At 36.6% G+C, this 13,577-nt stretch overlaps 1 protein-coding gene across 3 annotated transcripts in view; it reads right to left on the bottom strand.

Moving 5' to 3' along the window:
- ATP9B (ATPase phospholipid transporting 9B (putative)) overlaps window positions 1–13,577 on the bottom strand; it is a 166,512-nt gene that overhangs the window by 127,022 nt on the left and 25,913 nt on the right. For all 3 annotated transcript variants that reach the window (XM_032998843.2, XM_032998844.2, XM_032998845.2), the window contains exons 4-5: window positions 10,551–10,664; window positions 6,741–6,849 (exon numbers count right to left, since the gene is read on the bottom strand). In XM_032998843.2, the coding sequence (XP_032854734.2) occupies window positions 6,741–6,849; window positions 10,551–10,664 (223 nt within the window). The remainder of the gene's footprint in view (window positions 1–6,740; window positions 6,850–10,550; window positions 10,665–13,577) is intronic.

Here is a 13,577-nt window from a genome sequence, read left to right as displayed (position 1 = left end):
TAAGAAGGGACAGAGAGCCAGGCTTGGGGTTCAAGATAGGGCTGGGATGGGGAGAAAATTCCCCTTTATGGTCACGAGCAAAAGGCAGACTCGTTAGGGGAAGAAAAAAAGAACATACATTTATTACAGACACTAACAACACGTAACAGAGTAGGACAGTGAGAAGCATTGCCACATCTTGAGAACACCTTCCCCCCACCCCTCCCTTCTTCCCGGGCTCAGCTCTGCTCCTGATATCTCCACCTCCTCCCCCAGGGGCACAGGGGCAGGGAATGGGGGGTGCAGTCAGCGCTGCCACTTTCTTCATCTTCGTTGGGGGGAGCTTCTGGAACTTCTTCCCCTTGCTCTATCATGGTCCCCCTCTCACAGGAGACAGTCCTCCACAAACTTTCTCCGACATGAATTCCTCCCATGGGCCGCAGTGTTCCCCACACTGCTCCGTCATGGGTCACTAACTTCCTCTGACTGGATTCCCTCCCACGGGCTGCAGCCATTCCCGAGCTGCTCCGGCGTGGGACTCCCCCGCATGCTGCAATCCTCCCAGCGCTGAATTATAGCAGTGGGGCTGCCTTTTCCCATGAGACCCCGGCCTTCTTTGGGCACAGAACCTTGATTATACCAAGCAGAAGCCACAGGCCATAAATCAATGTCTGCTCCACCGTAGATCTCCATGGTTGGCAGGGGGGGCCGCCCTGCCGTCTCCCCATAGGATACAGGGGGGTCTCTGCTCTGGCACACCTCCCCCCTCCTTTCTTCCTCCATTCCCCCACTGACCTTGGTGTTCACGCAGCTGCCCCAACTCCTCCTCACCAGTCCCACTGCCCGTCACCACGTCCCTTCTTAAATACGTTATCGCAGAGGCGCAGCTGATGAGCTCAGTTTTGGTGCGGAGGTGAAGCTGACTTGGAGCTGGGGCCGCCCCGATAGCCCCCTCCCCTGCTACCAAAAAACTCCACCATTCACTCAACCCAGGACAACATAATATAATGGGGAGCTGGGAAGGAGTTGGGGAAAGCTTAAAGCTACAGGGAGTCCAGGGTGGGGATGCTGACCTTTCAGTGCAAGTGCTGTCCTTAGGTCCTTTCAAACTCCATCTTACACAGTGAACTGAGGTTAGTCTTTAATCACCAATAGAAAACTCTAGAGAGAAGCTTCCTAGCTCCTCTCCTCTGTGTACTATCTCCTCTTAGGTGAAATGGAAAGCCTCCATTATTTCTTATCCAATCTCCTGGATGCTGCAAAAATGTGGAAGAACACAGTCCCCTTGATAGTTCCCTCCCTTGCAGCCTCTTTTTGAAATTCCTTCTTACACTAAAATTTTGAGTTCTGCTTCTACTTCCCTGATCAGCTAGATTAAATTGATACAATTCTTTAAAAACTTATCTGTTCCAAATGGTCTAAATACCAGGAATTAAGTCATCAGTAGGTTTGAAATATTGCAAGCAACAAAGACCTAATGATGTCCCTCTAGATTCAGAAATAACGTTGTTTTCTATTTTAATGCAGTGGCTTTTTAAAAAGCAGAAGGATGACCTGTTCTTGAAGAGCTGAAATTCTAATGTTAGAAGAAGTTTCAATACGGATTTCAAATAACTGCAAAATAATATTACAATAAATCAAGACATTCTGACAAACATCTTATTTCAAAGTTGCAGATAACATAGGTATAAACGATTGAAAACTGACTGCCTCTTGACAGAGGCCATTTTGCAATTTAAAAAAACATCAGTTGAGATGTAAACTCAGTGAGGTGGCATTTTAGGAACAGGACAGTTCCCATTGCATAAACACAAGTTCAAAAGTGAAAAAAAAAAATATTCAAATCACTGTAGCTCTCAAACATCTTCTCAGTTCTCCAATTTTAAAGGAAACATACTAGCTTTCATGCTTTGTTCTCTTCTTGTGTATAGCAGTTATTGATATTTTCTCAATTTCACAGAGTTTTGGCACGTATTTTCAAGTTCACTACAATCTCAAACACCCTTTAAGGATACAGCAAAGATACAAGTCTTTCACATTTGAAGCCTGGATAGATGTATTTCATTAATCCCACCTCTCCTTACATTCATTTTTTTCTTTTGCTTTGCAGGTTGCATAGTGAGAATTCTGCAACACTTCTGAAAATCATGTTAAACATCCTGAGATGAAGTGTCAGATTAATGCCTCTTCTGCAACTCACAGTTGGGACTACTGTTGTTAGTTATTTTCATCTTGATCTTTTTTCTTCAAAACTTCAGTACACTGCATGGGCAAACTTAACTAGGAAAGGTTCAGTACAGGACTGCCAACTTCAAGGACAGGAAAGGAAAAAGAGTTAAAATTGCTTTACAATTTTATCAACCAATTAGCTGTTGGCAGTCTAAGTGCATGAGACAAGAAGCTGCGTCACAATTATAACGGTCCCTCAGGGAAGGAGAACAGAAATCCTCCCAAACAGGTCTAAATTTTTTTCCATTGCAGTCTCTGCTCTGTAAAAGGACACACAGGTGAACTGCTCTGAAGCAGAAAAAGACAATTAAATAGACAGGATCTTCAAGAGCAAGTTAATTTCAATGCTACAGGCAAATACTCTTCTCCCTCCAACTTTAACTTGAATACTGACTGAACACTGCCTATTAAAGATCTGCAGACTTTGATATGCGAAAAAGGAAAGTAGATTTTGCAACAAATCTCTCATTAAAAAGATTAAGACAGCAGAATGCATCATACACTGAACAATTTAAGAGATTCAATACCACAGTCTGGGAAAATATGCAAGGGAAAAGATTCACATGAAATACATGGAGACGGGTACACTTAATTGACTTGCTCACAAAAAAATTCAATACGTTCACTGATTTGCACGTTTCATCACTTGCCACCAAGGGTGAAATAGTAGAAATCATTCAAACTGCACATATAGCTGGTTCACCTTTTTGACAAGGGCAAAGTTACACATAGCAAATTCACCAGGAGGTGAATGAAGACTGAGCTTTGCCATGTTACATGACAAATAGAAAACTGTGTAACACTGGATATCTCATGGCTCACAATGAGTCTACTGACATTAAGCAGGACATTGCTGCCTAAATACAATTAAGTAACACTTAAACCAGATGTCCCATTCTTCCTTCATTTCCTGATCAGAACAGCTCATCATTATAAAAAAAACTAAGACTTTCTGATAAGAACAAATACTTATTCAAGATCGTGAATTACTAAAATTAAATTTTAAGTCTTCAAGAGTCACTAATGTGAATCCACCACCTTCAAAAAGCTGGTACTTCTTACACTAGCACCATGCCGGCCACAAGACAATATTCATGTTTCACCTGTTCAGGGGCTCCTGAGGCTACAAATGACTCCACAGAAAGTCAACACTGATAAGTAGTCAAAGACTTCTTGATTTTAAGCTACTGCAGTGCTATACAAAAAGATTTTAACTTACAAATCAGCCTACCCACACTATCTTTATACAAGTAATTTATTCACATTTCAAATCCCAATAGCTTCTCTCGTTACAAATACATTTGTTTTCCTGTAGTAAACAAACAATTTTGCAAAACAACTGAAGTAATTAAATTTTCATTTTTATCTTCCATAAATGGTACAATTAAACCAAGAGTAATACTGAACCTTGAAAGTTTTTAGTTTTCCTACAGTTTGAGCAAAGGCAACCTGCTTAACCTCTCTATGTCAGTTTCTCCATCTTTGAGATGGAAAAAAATACCAATTTAAAAGACTGTAAAACCTACACAAGTCATAAAATCACTAGGGGGAAAAAAAAAAAAAGATGCTAGAGCTGTATAAAGTGCAGTTCCACTCTGAAAAGTGACTCTTAAGAGTGGCATCAATTTTCAGGCTTTTAATTAAATCAGTATCGAGTTTGTTCATTCACAAGTAACAAAGCCTTCTTTCTCCAAACCCTTAGACTGTAGGTTAGTATAGTAAGCCTAACTGAATTTTTCGACTTGAAGAGTACTGCCAATATTCAAAATTAGGTAGATTATATTGGAAGTTATTTATAGAAATAGTTTGGAGAAGTGTAGTACTTGACTTTATTAATTTGTACGAATACCTAAATCATTCTCAAAACCTGTAAAAATCTTGATCTAATTTTATCATAGAAGCAGGTCCCAGTTTTTGCATCAAAGTGATACCTTTCAGTTCCAGAATGCCTTATTATGAAAGAACCTTACATTATGAAAAAGGTGCAATTTATCATCTATTAATTATTTTATATATGTGTTTGTGGCAATTTTTAGTACAGCTTAATTTTGAGTGGGGACTGCGATAATGTTTTCATTCTTAAAACTGGCCACAATTCAGAATATTTTTAGCTGATCGATCACACCACTGTCAACGTGTGATTCAGAGTTCATTATAAACTGAGATCTTGAATCTCTCCTCCTGTAGACTGTCGCAATCTTAAAAAAAAAAAAAAAAAAAAACACACACAAAAACCCCACAAAACAGACTAAAAACAAAGTGTGAATTTATGATGGTGCTGACACCAAAACCAGGAAGTCCAAATAGACATACACATTTATGCGTAAAAGCTGATATCCTTTTTTTAAAAAGTGCATTTTTAAAACTTCTTCTGAACAAGTCACTGCTCTCTACATGCCAGTTCCTAATATAACTGCTGGGCTTTATCTATATACTATCATATACTATTTTAAAATCTCTTTCCTGTATCATAAAACAGCTGTGTCACAGTGACCAAATCCGATTTTAATTTGACAATTTCCTCATTTCTAGGAGAAGCTAGAAAATGAAAAGTTTCTCAAATACACATAGCCTCATGAAATATTTCATGAACTAAGAAAGAGGAAATCAGGATTGCAAAACTTCTACTTAAATGCTGCTTAAATGCCTAGCAATTTACCAGAAACTCCACTATTAACACTAAACAAGTGAAAAAAGCAGCACAAGAGGCACCAAACTTAGCTCCTAAAAGAGCAAATGTCAGTCTTGACACTTATGTTGCACTGGTAACTATAAACTATACATGTGCTTCCAGAACTAGTAATTTCAGATTACTAACACTATTGCTGAATTGGGTAGGATTGTACCATCTATTTCAAAGGTGAGTGTTCAGCAGCCTACCATAACAGATCTAAAAAAATTCATAAACCAACTGGCAGGTAAATTATAACTTTGAAAGAAAAGCCATTAAGAGCCTATTTCTTTACAGATTGTATTAAAGACTGTAAAGATCTGGAGGCCAGCAATGCAACCACCTGTGTTAAAGAAGTGATAGCCATCCCATCTGCAGATTTCCACAGCAGTATGTCTAAATGTTGATAAAGCTACTTCAGGCTGACAAGGAAGGGAAGAACAACAGGCAAATATTCTCTACAGTTGCTCCCTTCTGTATGGCACACTCCAGAAAACAATGCAAGTCTCTATATTGCGAGGAAGCTGTATAAATTCCTCTCAGCTGCTAGGTTATGTCATCACTAATGAAGCCGTTGCCTGTTCACTTACCTTCCAATTACTTTAAGAAAAACAGGGTAAGATTTCAGATAGAACATACTTGTGTTACATTACAAGCTTTTCAATCATTTTTATGGAAAGAATATTATCCAGAGCTACTCCAAGAGCTTAATTTCTAATTAAGACTCCCAGATCTGGTGAGGTTACTCTTCCCATTGACTCTCAGATGATGTTCACCAAGATATACTAAAAAGTGCAATGAAATGTATGTTGGGAGTTGGTGAACAGAATTTACACTTGGTACAACATGTACCATATACTCTAACTGCTTGAGATGGAACCTCACATACCTTAACAACTTCCCACTTCCTAGAACTTTTAGGACAAGGAAAATCCTTAACAGAGACTTCCCAGGATATTGCAACAAAATAACTTTCGAGGGTTATAGCAAGGTCATGTTGTTTTGTAAGATTATTTGTTACAGTTGAACTTGATAATAGGTTATTTGTTATTTTTTGGCACCTTTCTATGTGGCACTCTGTTCTGAATCTAAACAGTAAAATGTGCTGAGCAACATAAAAGTGGAAAGGACTGTATCTTCTCTTATGTCCATGTTTAAAATTGACAATGTCCTACCAAATTTAACTGTCACTTCACAGCTGAAGTTCTTAATTTCCTTTAAAGTCTTTGTGAAAAGCTGTCAAAGGTTTTGAACCCAAAGAAGACATAACTGATTTCTCCTTTTACTAATTTCTGAAAGGAAAACTAACTGGCTGTTCCTACTGCATGATCATATAGATTTCAAATTATATATAAAAATTGGAATCGGTATTTTTGATACTGAAGCTGGCTCACTACACATCTTCCTTTTCTTAAGCACAAATGTATCCACTGAGTTTGAAAGGCTCTAGTGAATTTTAATTAGATCATATTTCTTAGTTACTGATCCCTTATTTCCTATATACACTTGATAAAGAGCTGACAGTGTTGCTGAGTTACTGTTTGGTATCAATTTCAGAGGAGAACTGCACTTTGAAGGAATAGTACTAAACAGCAGAATGCTTCAAAAATATATACAATTATATACATACACCTTCCCTTTACAAACAACAAAAGATTTACAACACTTCTTAAACAGATCAAGTTTAACAACCACATTTATCTGAGGGAAATGAAGCATTTAGTTCAGTATCAGTTTCATTTTGAATACTGCAGCTTGAGACTGTTAGTTTTTTCTTTGAACTGAAAGTCTGTAAATGTATATATAAGAAAAAGATAACATTTTAAGGATTTATAGGATTTATACAAATGATTTTGCTAACCTCTTACTGTCAGCTTGCTATATAACTGTGAGTTCATTTCCTTGTCTCTCTTGTAACGTCGAAATTCATCAACGGCTTCCCGTACCACCGTGACCGTCAAAACAAATCCCTGTTAAAGATATAATTATGCAATTCAGAATTCTCAAAGTGCTAGAATAAAAACACACAAGTAGGAAGACTATACATAGTAAGAATATGTGCTTAGGATATTTACTTTTTTCCTCATTTGGATTTTAGTGGTTTCTTCAATCTGTTAAATAATATCTTTGTTTAGGTCAAAAGAAAAATCATACTTGTGCATTGTACAAATATAATTAGAAAAACTACATCTCCCAATACACAGAACTTACATATAATTTAAAATTTGAAAAATTAAAATGCTTTGGATGAGCTAAAGACAGCCTTTTAGTTCAATACGCATATTTCCCCATCTTTCACAAATTTTAGGCTTTACCAAAACTTTTGGGCTTTACCAAAATTATAGATTTACCAAAAACATTTAAGAAGCCGCCAATGCTAATTTTGAGTTCACTGCCTTTTTCCTAACAGACAGAAATGAAAAGGTAAATGGATGGCTAGTTTAATTAATTTTGCCATCTTAAATGCAGTTATTTACCAATATGTCATAAATATTGACAAAGAAAAAGGGGGTTTGTTCTGAAAAGCTAAGTATCTAAGCTAAAGTATCCAGCTTTGGCTGCTAATTCCACAGGTTAGTGCCACTGCAACTTCTGCTGAAGTGCAGAGTGTGCTACATGCAGCTAAGAGCATCTCTGGCCACAAAAGATGGTAAACTAAAAAGAATATAAAACAGTGCAGGGATAAGCACATAAGAGTTTCCTCTCTCTCTTTCTAAACCGCCTCAGATATGGTCTTCAGGCTTCTTAAACTCAGGTGCTTAGTCTTTCTCCATCAATGAAATAAAGTTTTCAACAGTATAGAGTTCTTATTACTGTAAGATGGCTAAAAATTTCAAATAGTCACAACGCCTCCAACAGATAAGGTTCTAGATTATCTACCTAGCTTTAGATACCACCAGAGAAAATTTGTAACGTTAGACTTCCTTTTCTTGCAGAAGTCCAACAGTTTGCCAACCCTCCCCTAAATTCTCAGCAAGAAGGAAAGGAGTGAAGGTGTAGAGTTTTCCTAAAGGAGTCTTAACTAAAATTCTCCTTTTCGATACTACGGGCTGTTTTACAGTTCCAGCCTAAATTTCCAAGGCTTACTCTGTTGCAACCTTATAATTACACACTTCTTGTTTGCTCAGGTTTACAGTAGCTACAATTACACTGGAACTACACAGAACAACATGGCTTTGCAAAATGCGTTCCTTTTCACTCTGAGGGTGTAACTGAATGAGCAATAAGCTTTTCCCCCCTTTCTGGCAGCAGCATTTTCATAGGCTTCGGCAGTATAGATATTTTAGCAGCATTAAAGACACTCCTGAAGCACCTTCAAATATAGATGCCATTTGCACATATCTCATTAACTAGACAGTTATTAAAGCACAGAATGCGAGGTGTTAATTGCAAAAATTTCCCCTAATGGTCACCAGACCTTGCTGGGCAGCTCAGGACAGCTGACCATGACTACGAGTCAAAAATTAAGAAAGATTTTTCCCTTTTTTCTCACTTGCTCAAAGGAACTTGATACTCTTTCAAAGGGGAGCTGAAATGGTGGAAGCCAAACTTAAAAAAAAAAAAATGTCATCTCTCTTTAACTGTAAGCAGTTAAATATCTTTAACATCCTGCTTACAATGAAACATGTATGCTGTACATCCCTTGTATGTTGGACTGCAGAAGTGCATACCCTGCTGTGCAAATGACAATGAACCAGTAAAATCCAGTCTTGTTTGAAGCACTCCAGTGTTTGATCTAAGTGTATTATGACTATGTGTTGTAAAAACTGTTGAAGTAAAAAACAAAACACAACCCCCAAAACAAGATAAAATAAAAAAAAAAAAAAACTTTAAAACCCCACGTAACACCAAAAAATCTCCCAAAACCTTTTAGCACAGAGTCAACCTCTATTCAGTTGATTTTAAGTATCAGGCCAAATAATTTTTCTTTTCCTGTAAAATCTTGAGAGAAAATACAAGCCAAGTCATAGCTGCTACTCTGATTGATACTGAAAATTTATCACGCTCTTCAAAGAAAACCAAACTTACCTGTTAAGCAACAAAGACAGCCCACTGGGTCTGACTTAAATGTTTTATATTTTCATCATACATACTCGGCCTTACTCATCATATAGTTAACCTCTTTTACCTGGAGTTTAATCATTAGTAGAAAAGCTATTCAAGGAGAAACAAGTGAGTTTAGCAAAAAAGTGTACCACTAGCACTAACTGAGATATTGTATTTTCAAGCTGTATGTGAAGACTGGGAATCATCATTCAAAATATCCTTGAATTAGGACAAACACATTGATACAGAACAGATTACTGGTGTTTGCAAAACACGGTATTTTCTCCCCTTTTTGTGCAGGGATAAGATGGGCTGAGATGCTAAGTGATTTTTTTTCCTTTACTCCACTAACATATAGAGCTATACACAGCACTTCACTGAAGAGACCAACTTCCATACAAGGCTGACTTCTGTCTTTTCTTATTGGGTCAGTGACAAAGACCCTTAAAAATAGCCATTTCAAACCCCACGGTCGAACAAGCTTTCTGCCTTGGAAGTGGTTTTTGTTGCAGCAGAAGCCAAAAAGTGTCTGGAAATGGAGGTGTGAAGAACCTCCAGGACAGCCTATCCATTTATCAGTACTTCGAAGGACACATGTTGCAACAATTAGAACAATGAAATCAATCCAGAATATTTACTCTATTGACTTGTTAAGAACGACCTTTACTCAAGTAATCAGCATGTCACTGTTCCTCATGAATACCACTAAGAATAAATGCTACTGAGAAATACCATTTTTTTTAATAAATTTAGAAAAAACCCACATTTGTTCTTCCTGCCTTGCTTTTAAACCTGGGGTGGAAGGGCTGGGAGGAAGATGAAAGAGGAGGTAATGATCTGGTTACATACAAGAAAAGAATTCCAAATCATGCGAATATAGCTGGCAGACTACCAAAAGGGCCTCCTCAGAAGACAATACAATTTTCAAACCTTAGGAAACGTAAGTCAGAAGCAACCAGTTTGAACAGTTTCCCAAGAAAATACTGCAGAGGGCTCAATAATAAAAAGATATATTGAAAGGACACCAGTGCTACTTGGCAGGGGAATGAATTAGAAAGAGCAAGTTTAATACCTTATTTTCAAGATGCATTTTTCTCCTGCTTTAGCCATGGCTTAAAATATTTTATATCAATTTTTTTCAAAAAAGGACATGATTAAAACCAATACAGAAGGAATGCAAAAGATTTATGCTTTCAGTTCTGACCTAGCCTGAAAGCACAAAATAGTGAGCAAATAACGAAAAAGTTTAATACACAAATTACGTATGTTACCAAATAAGGTTCTCTACTAACCGGAGGGTTTTTTGGTTTGTTTTTTTTTATACCTCTCAAGTGACCAGCAGTCAAAAAGGAGCACTACTCTCTCAGACTAGCTAGTTAACAAGAATGACCTCCAGCCTGTGGGGCAGGAGTGTGGTAGGCAGGTGGAAGGGATAGCTATCAAACAACAGCTTCTGGAGTATCTGCTGTAAAATACTGTCATTTCAAATAAGCATGTTACTTCTGTTGCACACTTTAATCACTGTAGTTTACCAGATGCAAATGTATGAAATGTATGTATACATTAATTTTTCATCTGAAGTTAAGAAACCAAAGCTTCTAGTTAATAGTATTTTTCTGTTTACCAGAGGAGCCCAGTACGTGTACAGGTAGCCTATTTTCAATGCTGGTACAAACTGTGAGCAGGACACGACGAGAAAATAGAGATTCAAGAAAAACTTGAACTGTTCATATAAAACCTAAAATGAAAAACACAAAATAGATAAATGCCTTAAAATTTGTACCCATAATGTACATAAAATTCATTTTTTCATGATAGCAGATGTAAAACCACTATATGGCATACTATTACGTATGGTGCCATTATAGTACTACATAGCATAATATAATCACAAACTACTACAAGCACTAAGTTATTTTATTATTATACTATTTTTGTTGAGACATATCGTTTGATATCAATGTCTCTTTTCACTCTGAAAAAGCAATTTGATAAATTTCTGATATTTTGAAAACGGGACTGTGCGAACTCAAGCTTCACAAATATATATCAAGATCACTGTGCAAACATTTACCCTGAAATTTTAACAGTAAACAGAATTCAGATGTTCATAGAAGTGTCTTGTAATAATTTTATATCCACAACAGATAGCTTTGCTTGAGTTAAAACAGTTTTTGTAAATTTTCTTTAATAGTATCAATAAAAAAAAGCAAAATAAGTGTCTGAGTATCTGACCTTTCATTGCTTATATTAAGTTTTCATTTTTAACTGCTAAAACTTTTCTTCCTAAAAATACAGCATTGTAAGTAACTTATAACTTTTCCTAAGTATAAATACTTAAATTCTCTTTTATGTCTCACCATGTCTTTTCATCTTAAAGATTTTCACATACAGAACATAAATAATAGTCATTAAAATAATCACTGCCATCAAATGAACAGAAACAATTTACAAAAATGTTATCCTAGTCCTTGGCATTTGAACTTCTGTGGAGTAACAAAACCGAGTAAGCTATACCATGATGCTCTGCATCACTATGAGAGTACCATAAAACTTCAGCCCTGTCTGCAGCACATACAGAAAACAGTATACAGGAACTCCACGTTACTTTTGTTCACCACATCCCCTCAGCACAGCCACTGCAGTTTCTCCTCTCGCAGGGGTGGAAGGTCTACAACTCACCTGCCCTCGTTCTGAAGTCCTTTGGTTCTCAGAAGGACAAAGGCTACCATCAAGTCAGACACACTCCTTCAAGATTACCATTTCCCATTCTTCTTAAAAATAGTGAAACTACTCAATGTTCCAGAATAAACGTTGTTTAGGAATATAAAACAAACACTACAGAAAAGATGCAGTGAGTAAGGGTGAGCGACACCGCTCTCTGAATAGCTATCATGGGGAAATCTCAGAATAAGGCAATATTCTTCAGCTTCCATAGCAAGACAAGCTTTTCACAAAAGCAACCACAGTTTAAGTTCTAAGAAAGTTTGAACTACAAAAAATTTGTAACTGAATAACATGGGCTTTTGAGGCAGTTAGCATTAAATTTCTCCAAAGTTTATTTTGCAAAAAATATCGGTACATAAGATATGTTTATTAATAAATCAAAAGTTTAGTCTAAACTCTGAGATAATTGTCCAAGTTTCAAGTGAAGACACAGTAACCTTATCCCAGAATACACTGCCCCATATTCGAAAGGAATGACAGATGCAGATTCCCTCAGTAATTAAAAGCACCACATCAGCAAGCGCATGTTCTCAACATTACTCTGGCTACAATTACAATGCTAAGAACATACTTAATTTTATAGAATTTTGAATCTTCAAAGACTTCACGTATTTCTTTAGTAGGCCAGGATAACATGGTACCTCCAACAGGAGGATCAGAAGAGGCTACCGAACTTGAAACACTAAGACTTGAGAAAATTGTTTCAAAGCTGAAAGATTCAAAATAGATCACAAAGCCACATTTAAAGAGCATCTCCATCTTTTAATCTCACAATTCAGTTAATATTATGATGACTTCTGCATAAAAATTGGAGCTATTGGACAGATATTTATTGCTCTAATCAGTCCAACATTATTACTCAATTATGTAAAGACATATGCCCTAGGAAAAATATTCAGTGAAGTTCACTTCAAAGTGTCTTTCTGGCAGGCACGGCAAAGTAGCAGTACCTCAAAATTACCAGTTTCTTGCAAGAGTGCTACATTTCTGTTCAGCTAAAGGTTAAACAGCCTCAAATCAAAAGATTTTTTCAAAAGCACGGAATTCTATTCCACTGTTTACCAACAAAACTGTAAGGCCAAAAAAGTCAAATTTGAAGGTGCAGGGAAAATCGGAGCATTTTTCCAAAATGAAACTAATTCAGCTTGAACCTGTACCTTATATTAATACCGATGAAGTTCATATATTCATTTGTAGCAATATGTTTAACTGCTTACAAAAACTTGAAATATCAGGTCAGAGAGAAGTCCACAGAATACTTTGGGAGGTACAGAACTGCAAGAGCACCCATCTTGCAGGAGAAGGTGCTAGTCAAAAAGCACCTTCCAACAAATCTTTTGAATCCTGGCAGACCACAGTTCAATTCAGTACAAAGCTAAACACTTCAGGCTAGTTAAGTAAATTGAAAAGTATCTAGTTATGTAAAACTGATTAAAAAAAAAAAAATATAGACTATTGCTTAATCTTAAAAACCTGTATCTTAAAAACCTGTCCATCACAGATGTTCTTTATGGAAATTTATACAACATCCTTCAGCAGCTATACCAAGATGTATATGAAATAGTAAATGGAACTTGACCAAACTGGTATGAGGGTAGAAGCAGTAAGTATTTTAGATAAATGTTAGGAAATCAATTAATTATAATTTTGGAAATGTTACAGCTCTTTTAGCCAGTAAGTAAGATTCTGTTAATCTAAACATTATTTTAAAGCTTGCATTTTGCAGGAAATAATTGAATATTTCCCATTGCCAGCTGCCATGTTAGAACAGACACAACTCCAAACAGAAGACAAAACTTGACACAAATGAAAATTTCAACAAGAGTAAATCATTGGAGTCAATATTTATTTACATTTGAGTTTGGAACCAATACAACTATAATCCCTACAAATTACTTCTAGTGGAACAGCATAAAACAGATAG

The sequence above is a fragment of the Tyto alba genome, unplaced genomic scaffold (assembly GCF_018691265.1).
Source record: "Tyto alba isolate M040663 unplaced genomic scaffold, T.alba_DEE_v4.0 Super-Scaffold_48, whole genome shotgun sequence".
Classification (NCBI taxonomy): domain Eukaryota; kingdom Metazoa; phylum Chordata; class Aves; order Strigiformes; family Tytonidae; genus Tyto; species Tyto alba.
The sequence above is the reverse complement of the archived record's forward strand: the minus strand, read 5'-3'. Positions and strand labels throughout refer to the sequence as shown.